The sequence below is a fragment of the Nelusetta ayraudi genome, unplaced genomic scaffold (genome assembly GCF_046127955.1).
Source record: "Nelusetta ayraudi isolate G7.1 ecotype Tasmania unplaced genomic scaffold, CSIRO-AGI_Nayr_v1 ptg000007l, whole genome shotgun sequence".
In the NCBI taxonomy this organism is placed as follows: Eukaryota; Metazoa; Chordata; class Actinopteri; order Tetraodontiformes; family Monacanthidae; genus Nelusetta; species Nelusetta ayraudi.
The window spans coordinates 1469093-1486185 of NW_027466057.1; the positions used below are offsets into that span (position 1 = coordinate 1469093).

Here is a 17093-nt window from a genome sequence, read left to right on the forward strand (position 1 = left end):
GCGGCTCTCGTCTCTGATTTTTGTTCTGTTTTTGAATTTTAAAACCGCTCTCTGTTGGAACTCAGTTTTGCTTTATTAACCCAGATGATGTATTTCACTATTAGTTTCAAATTGTACAGTAGAAAATGGCCGGTGGGGGCAAGTACCCAAACAACAGCCATTAAGATGCAAAGGCTAATAAAATGCTTAAGTGGAAATGGTCTAAAGAGGAACTGGAGAGTCTACAGGAACAAACAGAAAGCTTTTTGATGACTGTTACAATGGAAACTTTTCAAGTGACAGTGTTTACTGTTTTAAGTCACCCCTGAGGTCAAGTTTGATTGCCTAGTACTCGGAACACTTTGTCATCATTGCTGTGTTGGGGCCTTTGGGAAGGTTAAAGGCTTCACACTGCGGCCAAGGTGCTACTTTTTCTGGGCCCGGTGGTGCCTTCCTGGAAGGGCAACAATGAACTGACATTCTATCCTGCTTCCCTTTTCCAGGAAAAAAAACGGCAGCATCGAGTTTTATTTATACTTTCCGTTTTATAATTGTCAGCGGCGTGAACGCGAGTCCTTGAATAGCGGCAGAACAGGGATGTGTTTGATTCCTTATTTAACAACAGTTTCTCCATCTGAGTGGAAAATGTCATGAGGTCATGGAAAAAAGAAATCATAAGAAGTAAGAAAAGGACAGATGGAGCTCCGAGAGACTGTCTGCACTTTGGCAAGCGGCTCCGCGATCATGTGACATCAGCTGAAAACCTGTGAACTTTGCCTCATTCTTTACATCCTGCTCCAGAAAGGGAGGGCAAGAGAGTGAACCAAGGCCTAATGAAGAAGGTCTTGTGTTTCTTGGACACAGAGACCCCAAGGCGTCTGTCTTGTTTAGGTTTAGCAGCTCTTATCACCACCAAAGAGCCTTGGACATTAGGGACTTGCAACTGGCCGTTTGAACTCAATTTTTTTTCTGTAAGAATCCCATAATTGTAAGCCATACATTTTTTTTTCCATATAGCACATTTTTCTTGCACATAGTTTATTTTAAAGGGGGACTCAAAAGACTTTCTCACCCCATTGTGGTGGTGTTAAAAGGGGAAGGACACGAAAACACAATGAACACACAACTACAGCAAATACAGTTGCGTTTCACAGACACAACTGTATGAAGCATGAAGCTGCATGCTAATTTTGGATGAGCGCTAAGGGGGAGAAAATGAAAGCGCAACTTCAGTCATGCCTGGCACAACTTTATGACAATGCTATAGGCTCATTTTGAACGTACTGTGCGATGGAGGAATGAAAACACAACCGCTATGAAAGTTATCGAAAACCCAACTGGAACGACAACACTATCGAACGTCACATGGCTTTGGAACCTGACTTTTTATAGGACGGCGGAAGTTATTGCAACACAGACAGAGAAAACTGAACTACTAATTTTTTTTTTTCATTTATTAAAATATACAATGTAATTTGAAACAGTTGTGCGTTTATTCAAGCGTCTAGAAGGGACTATCATTCCACAGTCACTTGTTGACTAGTTGTGTAAGCACTTTGCACACTCAAACTCGCAGAATGTGCAGAACAGAGAGGAGCACACGACTCGCCAGCTATCACGGTGGTTCTCGCCAGAGAAACAATGCCGATGTAGGGAATCCAAGGAAACCGACGGAACAAATACAGTATGTTAGTACGTGTTCCTTTAACGGATGTGTGATGTGGAGGCAGGTTACGCAGTTGGGCTGTTTCTATTAAATCGTTTCAAAATTTCATCCTCCTTTAAGCAGTATGACAATCAGCAACCTAAGAGGAAAAGTGAATTAGTAACAGTGGCAGTTAACTTTTACACGGGAGGCAAAAGGACAAAGTCAGGCTGGCAATCGCTTTTTATTTTCTTTCTTCTTAAAGGCTTGATGGAAATTTGCATATCCATTGTGGGACGTGCAAATACTCGTTTCAAATTTGCTCACTAATCCTGTTTGATCTTTGGGCTTGGTTAACTTGGTGGAAAGTCATTGTTCCTCCAAAATCTAAAGTTCAACTGCTGTTGCTTTGTCAAACTGACTGAATGACATTTTTAAAGTTTCATTAAGGACTCCAAGCAAGATATGTCAGGTCTGCATATATATACATATATGTATAAATATATTACATATATATATATATACATATATATATACATATATATATACATATATATATTAATCATTGTGTCTTACTTACAAATTGTGAGGTTCGAAACAAAGGCTGGCTCTGCTGTGTGTATCTTCTCCTTCTGTTTCTGATATCTGTCATCTTATCTGGGTCTCTCCACTTATGACTTTATTATTAAGGATGTACACATAACCATATATAACATAAATGACATATATGGTATGAGCAGTAATTCGCAAATTCTACCCTCAGACCTCTATTATCTCATGTTTAACAATACATTTTAACAACTTTATCTCTTGGATGAAATCTTTTTTTTTTTTCAGTCTTTCTTTCCATCCACTCTGCTGGTGGTCTGAGGCGACAGGGCGGCTCACTTCGCGAGATGAGCACTTAGCAGGAGTGAGACTTACCGAGTGCTTAGCGACACAGGGCCAACACTTAAGCGGCACCATTGTTGGCATGGGACACCATATATCTTTAGATGTGTATGAGAGCGTGTGCGCATTAAAACTGTTGTCGGAGCCCCTGCGAGTGAAGTCACTGATAGCTCTTCTAGCTCATTCTTAGAATTCTTTCCAGTGGAAACAATCCCGCCGTTGATCTCGGTGTGTCAGCAGAGTCTGACCTTCCAACCCCTAAATTCTCCCCTGACTCCCAACTATAGTCCGCATTAACGCTGTTTCACTGTCACTCCGATAAACACGGAGTCACACACACACACACACACACACACACACCAGCCTCTCATGCACCCACAGCCCCACCCGCCCACCCCCTACACCCCGCTCCATCTGCCGTGGTCTGGGGAGAATATTAATGTTTATCCGATTTGAACTCTCTTTTTTTTCCGCTCCCTCTCCTGCATCTCCAATATTGTTGTTTTCTTGTTCTTTCTATTTTTCGCCCTCCCAGACTTTCATCTCCGCTCTGTTGTTTCAGCAAGTTTCCCATAGTTACATGACAGTCGAAATGTGCTCTGCATTCCCACAGCGCGGGTTATGTAACGCAAGTTAACATTTCATTCTAAACAGTGCCCTTGTTCCTTTGACCTCACTATTTTTGTGCCTGCAGCCGTACTGTACGAGCCGCCGACGGTTCACCCTGTGCACGCACGCACAACTGTGCGCTGTGCGTTCATGCAGAGCTTGCAAGCCGGGATGTTTTATGTATAACCGTGTCTGTTATTATGAGCACTGTGTGCGTAAGGGAAAGATTCTTTTCCCATGGTTCCTCAAGTGTGAGAAAAAAGTAGAGCTCTCAGGACACAGAGAAGGGGGGGGGGGGGGGGATAAGAAAAAAAAAACCTGATAGTTATTTATAACCTGTCTGCAGACGGCCCACCAAGCTTAGACACAAATCTGGCACGGTCAGGCAGAGAGGAACTAGAGTAGGATATGCCGGCATACGACAAGCAGGGAGGATTAAAAGGGGATGGGGTCAGGAGAGGGAAAAAGTTAAGGAGGTTGTGGGGAAGAGCACAAAGAACACCTGCACCGCGGCACAAATAAACCACAGATTCAAGACGGCTTGTCTCTCCTGGTGGCCAATAAAGATAAGATTTGATGAGAACAGGCAACGCGCAAACAAAGCAGCAAAAAAGCCCTCGGGAGTCAATTTTCCATCATAAAGCTTAAGTTGGGGGCCTTTCCTGATGACACGGCGCACAGATGAGATGAACAAGCGGCCACAAGAGAACCCAATCGGTGATGTAAGTTTTTTTTTCTTCTTTGGTAGTAAACTGTTGTTCCCCTGGAAATTTTCCTACATTTGAAACAGTCACATAAAACACCAGGCAGGAACAAGAGACGAGTAGGCATCGGCCGCTACTCGGAACTAATCCGTCGGCCGCTAATTCGTCGCAAATAACCAGACTCAGACGAGCTCAGTGCTCTGCCAAAACCATCCTCTGCACCTGCGCGCGGACGGGGCCTTTGAAGACCCGATGAGGCAGCGGCTGCGCTCACCGCCACGGCTCACGGACTGTATTTGGACAGATGAGTCGAAAGCGCCCTGCGACTCACCCTCTGTTCAACAGTGTGGCGTAACCCGCCTACATCCATGTTCTCACACCAGAGCTTTTAAAGCTTTTGATCAATACATCCGTCAACATCTGCTTTGTGCTGCCCTGTAGTCTATACAGTTTTGTGTGTTAATGTGCTAAGCTTCCATAGGCTGTCACTGATATAAATAGACTGCTTTACGGCCCTGCCGCCCTAATCTGTATTGCTTGGAGAGCAGGATGGAAAAGGGGGCTGGAGGGGCAAGAGCGAGTGAGGGTGGAGGGTGGTCAGACTCAGACATAAATGGAGAAAATAGAGGCCGAAAAAATGGAAATGCAGGAGGTGAGCTGGGCATGTGAGGTGAAAGGCAGGGAGAGCAGGCGGGACGCTGCCAGAGGAAGTGAAGGGAGAACGAGGACTTTAGTTCAGTCATCCATGACCTGTCTTTGAACTATCAAAAAAAAAAAGAAAGCACAGGAGGCCATCGGAGGCTGAAACATTTGTTTAAAAAAAAGAATTTAACTGATGGGGTTTCTTTTTATTCTCTTCAATAAAGCCTTGTTTAAGTGCTATCAAAAGTCACATTCCAAAATAAACCAAAACACAATGTCCAGCATACTGGAAAAGCCATGCCGTCTCCCACAAACCCTTATGGAGTCCATATCTGACATGAATTAGCATGACGGCATAAATCTTCCATCTCATTCTGGCTTTTACAACCAGAAATATTGTATTTGATTTGGCCCGCAGTCCGTGTTTTTGTTTTGAAAAGAACTAAAGTGCACATGTCGCTCATTAGTCATGGTTTAATGCGGCTGTGATTTTGAGCAGAGCCCCCGGATATTTTTGAAATTCACATAGGGAATGCGATTTGGAGGACCTGATCGAATTTCTTCTGGCCGGGCGTCTCGGACGGGCACCATTGGTCATGTGGCCGCTGCTCTCCTCAGAGAGCAGGTTGATACTAAACTCACCCACACAAAAAAATAATTAAAAAAAGAAAAGAAAAGAATTAAGGCCTGTTTCAAAGGAAAGAGTTATTTTTCCGTTCCCCTCTGAAGTGATGCACTGACCCTTGAGAAGTTTATACCGACGCGGCTATACAGTTCACTCAGTCTCTCTGATAGAGTGCATGCCACAGGGAGCAGGTCATGGAAAAGTCTTGAGTTTGACTAAGTGCACTCTCCCTTTTACCCTGTCTGTCAGTCCGTCTCTGCCTCACTCACCTCGCGCACAGCAGCTCCCTCGCTCTCGCTCTCTCTCTCTCTCTCTCTCTCTCTCACACACACACACACACACACACACACACACACACACACACACACACACACAAAGGAGAGTGCATGAGTGCGTGCATGCTCGGACACACTCAGACTCATTGACAGATCGGCGCACGTATCGCATCACTGGATGCTGAGGTAATCTGTAACAGTAGAGCAGCTCATAACTGTGGGTAAAAGAAACAAATGACACATACAAGGATTTACACTACTTTAAAAGGCTATGTGGGAGCACTCGCTCGAGTCCAGAGGTATATCACTGATGCCTGGCTAGCCGTTTCAATGACTTCTGGCATATTATTAACATGGGAGAGAGTCTTGGGAAGGAGGGAGACATGTAGCAATAACCATCCCAAGAGCTGTAAAGAGGAGTAGTGAGCACATAGGTTGTCATTGAATTGAGCATACCTTTCCAATGAGGATTTGTTTTGGTAAACTCAAATGTGATTCAGAGACATGCATATGTCACTGGAAATGAACAGTCTATCCATTAACAACCTGTTACCTCTTAAGTCGCCACAGCCAAAGGCTCCAGCCTGCGTCCACAAACACAGACTAATTCTCACTTTTGAAACTTTTGAATATTGACCTATTATGGCCGGGCTATTTTAGTGTTTTATGCTGAGAACAAACACAATACTGTTCAAGGAAAAGATCAAAGTACCAAGGTTTGACTTTCAAATTATCATAATCTCACATTTTTCGGAAATTTAAACGCACACGCAGCAGATTCACCATGTCTGGTGTACCGGAAGCGTTGAACCTTGCGCAAACAGCACCCCCTGTTGATGCATCTCTGTAAAAGCGACCGACGGAGGATCACCACTGTGCTAGTAAACCGGCATGGCGGCCGTGGCGTTACTTTTGCAGCACCCATGTTAAGTTAAAACCGTCAGAGAAGAGACCATTCTCGCGAAGCCGCGGTCCATTCGGCTAGACCAAAAAATACCTGCAGCAGACTAGTGTTTCCAACAGGCGTCCTCTCCCGAGCCCCTCCGCGAGCCCTGCCAGTCTGCTAACGTTAGCAGGCTGCTTAGCTGACCCGCTAAGCTGCTATGTCGCAATCAGCAACTGTTTGGACTTGTTGGAGCTAACAGAAGTAGCTCGTCCTTGGAGAAAAGGTTAACCCGGAGTGAAACAAGAAAGGTACGGGTCTTTTCTTTTTGCTCCACGCAAATCACTGACTAATCACCCAGCGCGAGATTGCTTATGTTTGGTGACAGATTTTGCTGGCTAAGTTAGCCTAGCCGAATGACATTCTGAACCTGTGGCTAATGCCTCAATCTTTAGGACCTTAGGGCAATTGTTTCATTTGTGTAAAAGGACGTTATATTATGCATTAAACTTGTTAATTTGTTTTTTGTTTTTGTTTTGTTTTTTTCGGCGAGACCACACAACTGCGTTAAGTTACTGTTCCCATTACTGTTCCTAATACACTTGTGCAGAGCCTAAACTGAGACATGAGGTACATTCATGTTACCATGACTGGGAGTTGTTTTTCCCTGAGTCATGCCTCCTGGGGTTGTTGCTTCTTTATATATTGGACGAGTGATTATTTTCTGTAGCACATAATTTAGTTTTACATTTAATTTATCTTAAAAGTGGACAGTAAAAGTATCTATTTGCACTGCCATAATTTGCAAAGTTGTAGTTTAAGCGGAATGACTTCCAGGAAACATCCGGTGACTTGCTCCTTGGTCTTGAACCCGTCATTCATTCACAGGATTGGTCCACACTTGCCACTGCATACAAACCTGAACTAGTTCTAACATACAAACACTGGTTTCGGGTGAAACCGTGTATGTCATGGGCAGAAACAAATCAAACTATTATACACACTTCACTATCAAAGGTTGTCCACTTATTATTATGAAGGCAGAAACATTCCAAGTCAGGCAACTCTCGTCTTGTCAGTCTATCCAGTTGTGGAAAGTTCTGGGAAAGTGTATTCAAAACTTTTGCACACACTCTTGAAAGTTTTCTCAATTCTTATGAGTCAAAACCTATGTCAAAGGTTGGATTGTTCACTAAAACTGACATTTTGCACAAAACCGATCCTGTTAAAAAAGATGCACAATACTAACCAGCATTGTAAAATACATATTTTTAATTGTGGATATCAAAAGTCTAGAAACATAAAAAAACAAAACAATTAGACTTAAGTTGAATTAAAAAAAAAAAAAAAAAAGGCAGCACACATTTCAATTTCACTAACTAGCCTACTGGTCTTAGTCTTGCGCTCTGACTCAGTTATCGTCAATACAAAGTGAGAATCGTCACTTTGTATCTTTTTGCTTTGTGTGTGTGTTGTCTGTGTTTAGGAATTTTGTGATGCATCTGGCTTTGCCTAATTTACTATTACGTTTTAAATCTAATTAAACCGTTAGATTAAAAACCTAGTTAAACAATGTTTTGTTCATGTGTTTTCAAAGACATCCAGCACTATTTGCAAGTCATTTTGCTGCATTATGTAAGCCGTTCTTCCTGCTCTGTCTGTCTCCTATCCACACATACACAGAAACAGGCAGCGCTCAAGCTCATTGTTTAACCTAGACATGCTTGACCTCACTCAGCTTTGCTCTGTTGGGATGTCTGCTCTTGAGCTGAGGTAAGGAATGCAAAATGACTGCCAGAGAATCCAAACTTGGACTCCGAGGAGCGTGCTGTGCATCGTATGTCGCCGTGTGTTTGGGGAAGCGCTTTCAGAGTCATTACTATGGTGAATAAATAAATGTGGCACTACCTCAAATGGATCGGACACAATCAAACTCAGAATTTGGAGTCTAGTGTTGACCAGAGGCTATTTGGCTGCCTTGTGTAAACAGTGTTTTGTGGCTCAGGTGTTCGCACTGAGTGGAAGAAAAACATGTTTGTTTAACACTTAAATGTTCAGGGTTTATTCTCTCGTCACACCTCTCGCCCCAGGTGTGTCAGCACTTTTCTGTGTGTGGAAAAAAGGCTTGTTCGACCTGCAGACACCCACGATTGCGTAGGTTCAGTTTTTTTTTCTTCTTCTTTTTTGCGAGAGGACGCATCTTAATCATGGCAATTATGGTGAGCAAACCCCGTCAAGCCCCCTCTTCCCTCCCGTCTCACATTTTCCACTGCCACAGCCAGTAACCTTTAAACCCTTATTGTCGGCACGATTGCGTAAACAAACACCTTGGAGTGTCTCACTCCCGGCCCTGCAGTGCAGAGTCTTGCTGCGTCACGGCTGCTGCAGAGAGTGTCAGTGCGAGGGGAGGACCGCGGCGGTGCCGGCTGCGTGTTGTGCGAGGGGAGGATGGCGCAATAATCGGCGCTGTAATTGAGGTGGAAAGGTGATAGCTGCACTTCATTAAGGAGAGGAAAAGACTGGCTTGAGGATGAAAATGGCCCCTTAAACATCAGCACAGAGTCCCTATGTGAGGTCGGGGCCTTGTTAAATTAAAACTCAGTCTTGTGCTCGGTGTCTCACCCCTGCCTCCTGAGAGTTCTCGCTGCTTTATCCTCGCAGACGTTGGTTAAATGGAAAAACGAACAGAAACCACTTTACATGAGTCATTGCATTAATGTCTATCATTCAATGGGATTGCTATGAAATTCAATAGAAATGCGTGTTTGTTATATCAACTCATTAAAAATAATCAGTTTTAGTAACAATTGGTGAACTCAAGAAGCAGTTGTACTTGCATGAAGAACTTACATCATCTTGTAAGAAGACAACCATGCTCCCAGAAATAGCCACCAGCGAGCCACTGAAACATATATAAATTAATCAAGTATAAAATTCCATTTATTTCAGAGCCAGAAGGGTTCCTCTATTTACGCTCCATGATGGGAATTGGGTCCTGGGTTTTCCGCTGTTTGTGGGAAAATATGTCAAAGGATCAAACAGAGGTTCCCTGAGACTCTTATGGCTTATTTATGGACAGAAACAAAGAGATTGTTGGGAAGAGTTGTCAATATCTGACAATTATTGTAAGTCGGAACCTCTACGCACAACAGAACCGCAGCCTCTTGCTACTAATGATACTATTGATGATTCTGATGTTTGTGTTCGTGTTGCCCCACTGCAGCTCAGTCAGGAACGAATGAGTTTATTTGCACTCTAATCGTGTTTTTAATCTCGTTGCAGATGGCCGTGTCGGTGCGGGGACTGTACTTTGTGGTGACCCTGTTTCTGGCCAGTTTCTTCGGGAGCATCTTCATGCTGGGTCCGGTCTTGCCCCTCCTGCTGCTGTCTCCCGCCTGGTACCGCTGGATCACAGATCGCATTGTGGCTACTTGGCTCACCCTGCCTGTGGTGTGAACACCAGCTTACCCTTTACTTAAGCTACTAATGTGTGCCAGATGGTCTTAGGTCATCTTGGTCTGACACGGTCACATTAACTACGTCATTGACACCTTATTTATGCATCCCCAATCTAATTCTATTATGCAGTTAACTTGATTAATTTAGATTTCTTGTGAGAACATTTGCACAAATCTTGTTTGCTCTCCCGCCATGAACGTCGAACATTGCTAATTCTTGTTTTTATCTCCTCCTCTCATAAATGAATCTTTTCATCCTCATTCTTTCAATCGTCTGCCTTCCCTTTCTTTACTTTGCTGCTATGTCTTCATTCCACAGTCCCTACTGGAGCTGGTGTTCAGGGTGAAAGTGGTGATCACAGGCGATGGCTTCATTCCAGGTGAGAGAAGTGTGATCATCATGAACCACCGCACCCGCCTGGACTGGATGTTCCTGTGGTGTTGCCTGCTCAGGTACAGCTACCTGCGGCTGGAGAAGATCTGCCTCAAGGCTGTCCTGAAGGGTGTTCCTGGCTTCGGTGAGTCTGCACAAAAATTTGCCACGCCTTTTTTTTTCCCCTGTGAGGTACACGCTTTGTTTAAAGCCGCATTCTGATAAACCGTTGAAAATGATTTACTTTTACATGGCACCGAAACCAATTTGTGATGCGTATATGTTCCAGGCTGGGCAATGCAGGTGGCGTGCTTCATCTTTATTAAGCGCCGTTGGGCCGAGGACAAGGAACACATGGAGAACATGCTGGACTACTTCTGTGACATCAGAGAGCCCCTGCAGCTACTTCTGTTCCCTGAGGGCACAGACCTCACAGGTGAGACCAGAAGACAAGACACTTGACATCCGTTCCGAGGGCAAATTGCTCCTCCTCTACTTTGAGGGTCTTCTAAGGTCATTTGTCAAAGATGGGGACATTACTTCACTCAGACCAGATTTAATTAGCCAAGTTATTTAATTCAGGCTCTTATATAAATAAAAGGAGGTGAGGTAACCTAGAATACTTGGAACAAGTTAAACGAGTTAAGAAAAATTCACTATCAGATCTAAGGAAAAGGAAAAAAAGGGGAGCGGGTTACAAACCTGCGGTGCCTCTTAATCCTGGTGGTTAGACGAAGAATTTCACATCCACGAATACCAAAAACAGGAAGACAGAGCTTCTAACACCTTTCCTGGGTTATGGCCTCATGTTCAGTGTTGGTTGAGAAGAGAGGGCTAAATCTGCCGGTGTTTGGAAATCAGGTTATTATTTGCTCATGCAGCCACGCGCAAACACATGGAAGTCCACGAAAATGAAAAACAGAGATAGAAAAATGTATCCTTCGTTGGATCTGCTGCAGCAAAGACTTTTTTTTTTTTTTTTTTTTTTTGCACAGTCATGCCAGTGAGAATTTATGCTTCCTGAACCACAGTTTCACCTGTAAAGTAACAGTGGCATCCGTACAGTGCACTCAGATACCTTGTTAAGTTACCCTGCTGTTTACTCTCCAAATACCTGTGACGGAGATCCAGGTTCAGACCTCTCGACCTCAGTCTGCCGGCTCAGGCTCCACGTTTGCTTAAGCTACTCTCAAGTGCTCCACACGAGGAGTCCGGGAGCTCGCGTAGCCTGTGTGAACCGACCATAGGCTGAAAAAGAGAAGAGAAAAAAAAACAAAAAACAAGGCGCAACAGAAGACTGATGGACTGTCGGGTCTGTCTGCAGCCCTTCTGGTCCTGGTCAGCCTCAGCTACCTGTTACGTAATCTGCCTCATGAGTCGCGGTACAGTTTACACGTTTCCTCTGCAAGTTCTTGAGGAATGTTTGCTTAATAAACTCTCATATGTCCTGTGTTTATATCCTCCTGTGGTTTACCAACGTGTAAATGTTTTTCTCTGGTCCCTGAAATGAATTATTGCTATTTTTAATGGCTATTTTTAGACTTAGATGTGCTGTTACTCTTGTTACTGTACATTTTGTCAGTCATGTGCTGTCTTTAGATTAAAGACATGCGTGCACATTTTGCTTTACATTTAGGTTTTTGTTTTAAACAAATTGTAAAGCAGCTTTGCAGGTCAGACATTATAAGTGAAATCTGATGAATTGCCATCTCTGTTACCTTGATAAAGGCTCTTTGAATTACCGCACATACTATTATATGTTGGTGGATTATTTGTCACAATTAAGAAGAGCTTTAAATCATGCAGATGCAACTTGGACGTTTTGATTATTGCAACTCAAAAATACTTTTGTTGGGCTCGGTTTGCATTAAAAGCTATTCCAATTCATCGATCTATCCGAGTGTATTAAATACGGAAAATCATTGTGTGTCGTCTGTTGCAGAAAACACAAGAGCAAAAAGCGACGTGTTCGCCGCTGAGAACAACCTGCCGAATTTCCAGTACGTGCTGCATCCCCGCACGACTGGCTTCACCTTCATCGTGGACAAGCTTCGAAAAGGTGATCCGGAGCCGCCTTTCCAAGCACACTGTATACAAAATGCCCTCTCAATGCAAATCAGCCAACGATCCATTCATATTTTCGGGTTGTTGAGAAGGTCAGAAGGCGTCGTCTGTGTGTGTGTGTGCGTTTAATTGGCCACCCAGGAGCGTAAATTAGACCCCGTCGGTCGCCACAGTGGAAATATTTCATCAGCAAAACCAGAGGAAAATAACACGCTGTCATGCTGAGTGTTGCCGATCCGCTGACGCTGTTTGGAGAGGAGGGATCACTCCTGCTTTATTTCCTCAGCCTGAGCCCCATGTATTATCTGCGCCGCCAGCCATTACAACACCCCTGAGGTTGTCATGTTTCGCCGTGAGCTAATTCTGGCGCCCCTCCAGGTTTCTTAAAGACCACCTCTGGCCCCGCCGCCAAGCGCGCCGCCACCTCCCCAGGCAGGTGCCGTGAATCACCGTGATCTCATCAGACTGAGATAATTCCGCCTGCCCGCATCGCGGATTGACGTGCTGCGCATTTTGTTCTTAGTTCAAGTCAGCCGCGCCCCGTCGAGCTCTATTTTTGCCTCGGTGCCGAGCCCGCGCAGGAGCTGAACCCGGTTCTCTCCTTATCCCCTCATCAGGTCTTAAGACATTTTTTGCGAAATATGTCGAGACATTGTAAGAAAGGTGGATGAAGTTCAGAGCTGTTAAGAGTCTCACGTAAGCTGAGAGATGTTGAAATGCACGGTGACAAAAAAAAAAAAAACCCGGGTGAATGTAGACGGAGGATTATTTTGAATCCCTGCCTGGAAACGCTGAGTTTACGATAAAGAGACTCCAGTTCACTCATCGCATTAGTGCCATTCAACAGGAACTCTTTCTTCATTTTTTCTTCCAGGAACTCAATTCTTTCTTTCCTCCTCACAGGAGACAACTTGGATGCCGTCCACGACATCACGGTCGCCTACCCCAAGAACATCCCCCAGACGGAGCGCCACCTCATCCTGGGGCTCTTCCCGCGCGAGATCCACTTCCACGTCAGCCGCTACCCGGTGGCCTCGCTGCCCTCCGCCTCCTCCGACCTGGAGGCCTGGTGCCGGGAGCGTTGGGCCGAGAAGGAGGTGCGCCTGCGCGACTTCTACTCGAGCCAGCCGCGGGCCTTCGACCGGGACGGCGTGGCCCAGGTGCCGCCCTGCAAGACGGAGCTGCGAGTGGCCCTGATCAAGGCGGCCTCGCTGCTGTACTGGAGCAGCTTCATCGCCCTGTGCTTCACTGGACTGTGGCTGTGGGCCCCGGTCAGGCTCTACAGCCTGGCCATGGTGGGCGTGTTTGTGGCTCAGCAGAGGCTGTTTGGGGGCCTGGAGCTGCTGGAGCTGTCCTGCCACCGCTACTGGAAGTCTGTGGCTGCTGGTGGAGATGATAAGGGTGTGACGGAGGATGCGAAGATAAAATAAGAGGAAGGAAGGAAGGGTGAAGGGTGAAGGAGGCAAGACGACGTCGCTGCCTGTCATCGGTGAGGGAACCGGTGAAGTTCCAGAAGGGTGGAGGTTCCTTTTGAGGGACCTGGTGCTTCATACCTGAAAGACAGACAGAGAGAGAGTGAGAGGGAGGAGGTAGAGCTCCTGACAGCATGCATGGCTTCAGCAGAGAAAGAATGCTTTCCTCCACAGACGAGTGTCACGTGCGTCGATCCGTGCTGGATCGTACGTTAGGGACGTGTGCGTCCACGTTCTTCATCACCGTTCATCGTTTTGCCGTTAGGGACATTTATCCGTCTGTGGTGGCGCAACTATTGTTTGTTCAGGGTCACGCTGTCGTCCCGACGCTTGGTGTAGGGTCCTTCAGTCGTCGCATCTGTGAAGCTGCTGGGACAATTTGTGTATATTTTGCTTGTTTGGTTGTTTTTGGGGCTTTTTTTTTTTACATTGGTGTCATAAGTTATGGAGCAGAGCCATAGTACAGATTTTGTCGGCGAATGCCAGATCGCACTCTAACCGGACCGGTTTTTAATTTGTCGTGTCTGTCAAGAAAGTAAAGGCATTTTGTAATTCAGAGAATTGTCAAGGAATATACAGGTATATGTGTATCACTGTTTACCTTCATGAAGTAATGTCACTTTTACCCGTCTGTGGGAACGGAGCCCTTCCCAGTGAGTCCTTAGTGATAAACTCCTCTGCTGTTTGTTGTTCTGCTGGACCCTGAGACGTCCGTTCTGCTCGCCGCCTCAGGTTTAGGGCCTCGTCCACTCTCACGTCATTGTTTTGCTTTGTTTTTTATTTTTATTTTACAAACAGCGGTTTGGCTTTTCGTCCACACACAAACAGATTTTCAGGTGGAAAATTCCCTCCAGGGTGAAGATTTTCTGTTCCCTTGTGCCCAGAAAACCCTTTGGTGCGCTCGAATGCTTACGAGACCGTCTCTCTCACGGCAACAGGGAATAAACAGCCAGCTTTAACCACCCCTGTAATATTCTGAAGTAACTCAGCTTCATTGTCAGTCCAAACGGTCGTATGCCTCCCACTGTGTTACATTGAGCCATTTCCCATTTCATTCAGGCTTCCGATTGGCCAACATGTCGTCACGCTCAGTTAGATCACTACCTCTCGGTTTGGTGTGTGTGCTTGACATCAGCTGCATATGCATTTGCATGTGGATGAGATCATTTTAAAGTAGGTGAGTGAGTTTTGTTTTTTTTTTCATTTTATCGACAGGAAGCTGGAGAAAAAAAAAATGGGTTTTTGAAAATACCCATACACTTGTGGGCAAGGCCTTATTTGCACATGAAAGCCAAAGGTTTAGAAATCAGATGTGATTTAAAAAAAAAAAAAAATCAGAATGTAGCATCTTATGGTTCTTATTTGCAGAATCTGTTAGGTAACACTAAGCGGCCATCACCTCTTCAAGATCAAAGATCTGACTCAAAATCCCAGTGTGTTGATAAGTTGAGCTTTGTGCCCTTTCCAGGACCGAAGGGACACGGTGGGGGTGGGGTGAGGGTTGGGATAAGGGGGGGTGGGGGCAGGATGTGGGCGGTGCCGCGGCGGAAGAATGTCCTGTTGGGACAACATCACCCTCTGATGTGCAGGATGGCACAGAGGACCAGACTTGGAGTGGAAAACTGGCCCTGAACTCGGACTAATCCAAAAAAGCCCTGTAATGCCCACCTCGGCCGACGTCCCCTCGGCGGAGCACCGACATTAGCGCGGCCGCGCTAAATTCAATTAGCGAATGACAGCTGACAAAGCGTCACCAATTGTGCCAAAAAAGGACAGAAAGTGAAAGGATGGCGGCGGCGCTCCAGTCCAGTTTGGTTCCATTTTCAAAAATCTCGGCGCTCCGGGTGATGTTTGTGTCCTGGAAAATCTGCAGCAGGTTTACGTAAAAAACTGTGTCAAATCTCGCTGACCACTATTTTGTAAGACATGTTCTGGGTTTTTGTTGTCGTTTTCTTTTCTTTTGGATTATAAAGTTTGAACTGAAGATTTTAATTTTAATTTTTTAACTTGTTTAAGAATCTGCTGCTCCAGCTGCTGATTCTGTTTTCCCGCCACTGTGATCTAATTTTATCATCAGCATGTAGTAGTTTTACCAAACATGGTACAATCTGTTTCCTCAAGCCTGGACCAGCTCGAACATCCACCGCTTCCACTTCCTGTTCCGTTCTGTGGCCCATACTACAATCACTCAATTGATGCTGGACCCCTAAAGTCCTTGTCCTCAGGTAAACATGGTGGACGCCTGGTCCGGAGGAGGAAATATATTCATAAATAAATATATTCTATCAACTCATTTGCCCTTGTAGTCATTCTTTGAAGATGTATTTGTCTTTCCTCGTGCTAAATTACTGTTGCTGTCTCGTGGCACTTCAATCTCACTGGTGAAATTTAACAAAAAAAAAAAAAAAAAAAATGTCGACATGGCTGATAAAGCGTGACATTTAATCAGCCTGATCTAATTTGCTGCATAACCAGGACCACGCTGCCACGAAGGAGTAAATAGGACCTTGAATGATGAGGTTACACAACACTGGAGAGCCGTCCGGCCTTCCTTGTGTTTTACGCACATATTCTGGAACGACCGCAGTCAGCCAGGGAGGTCAGGAGGAGCCTTTGAAGGTGAAGTGCAGTCGCCATAGTAACTAATGTTGACTCCCCTGTATCCTGGCAACGGGATGTGGAGTGATGTCAATGGAAAGCGTGCTATTTTCTCCCGGTGACAGAATGATGTCACACCTTATTGTGTGTGTGTGTGTGTGTGTGTGTGTGCGTCTGAGAGTGCGCTCTACAGTATAGACTACCGGTTTGATATGATATGATGGATTGTATTGTTGACATCCTGGGGGAGTGGGCGTGTCAAAATAAAGCTGGCTGTGGAGAATAAGTAATGATGTGGTTTAATGAGCAGCTGTGTCCTGAGTTGACATATATTTCTAGTTTCAGTTCACCTTGAGTATCTCTTCCAGAATCGTTGCAGAGGAACACATTTGACATATATGTACTACTACAATTTTTAGCTCTTTGTTTTTGATTTAGGAAAAAAAGCTTGAGGTCACTAGAAAACATCACATTTAGCCCTCTGTTTGCAGCTCCCTGTGAATGTTTGGTGGTTATCTGCTATTAAAGCTGATGCTTTTTTTTTCTTTACCTTTCTCCATGTTATGAAGTGGGTCACAACTTGTGTATCCAAAGGTGGTTTTGGAGTCCACTTGGCTGTGGAAGTTGTAAATTGTGTGCCCTTTGTGACGTCACAAAGACCTGACCAGAACTTTTAGCACTTTCTGAAAACTGAACATGCAGCCTTTAATATTATTGCTCTTCATAAGGAAATCATAATCACACTGTGTGGGCGCAGTCCAAGAATGTTTCTCACACATGAACATTACGTCATGTTTATCTAGTTGCATGTAGACTAACAGGATCAACAAGCCAATGTAATTATCCTTATCTGGGCCGATGGCTTTTTCAATAAA

General features: G+C 44.9%; 1 protein-coding gene across 2 annotated transcripts; it reads left to right on the top strand.

The window, feature by feature from the left end:
* Nucleotides 1-6170: 6170 nt before the first annotated feature.
* lclat1 (lysocardiolipin acyltransferase 1) lies at nucleotides 6171-15913 on the top strand. 2 transcript variants are annotated; one of them, XM_076017706.1, is made up of 6 exons: nucleotides 6171-6564; nucleotides 9536-9703; nucleotides 10031-10229; nucleotides 10374-10520; nucleotides 12027-12143; nucleotides 13052-15913. In XM_076017706.1, the coding sequence occupies exons 2-6, from the start codon at nucleotides 9536-9538 to the stop codon at nucleotides 13576-13578; spliced, it is 1158 nt and encodes a 385-aa protein (XP_075873821.1). In that variant the 5' UTR covers nucleotides 6171-6564; the 3' UTR covers nucleotides 13579-15913. The 2 variants fall into 2 exon arrangements, with proteins under 2 accessions (XP_075873821.1, XP_075873822.1); XM_076017707.1 differs by lacking the exon at nucleotides 6171-6564 and having other exon boundaries at nucleotides 9540-9651.
* Nucleotides 15914-17093: the final 1180 nt, after the last annotated feature.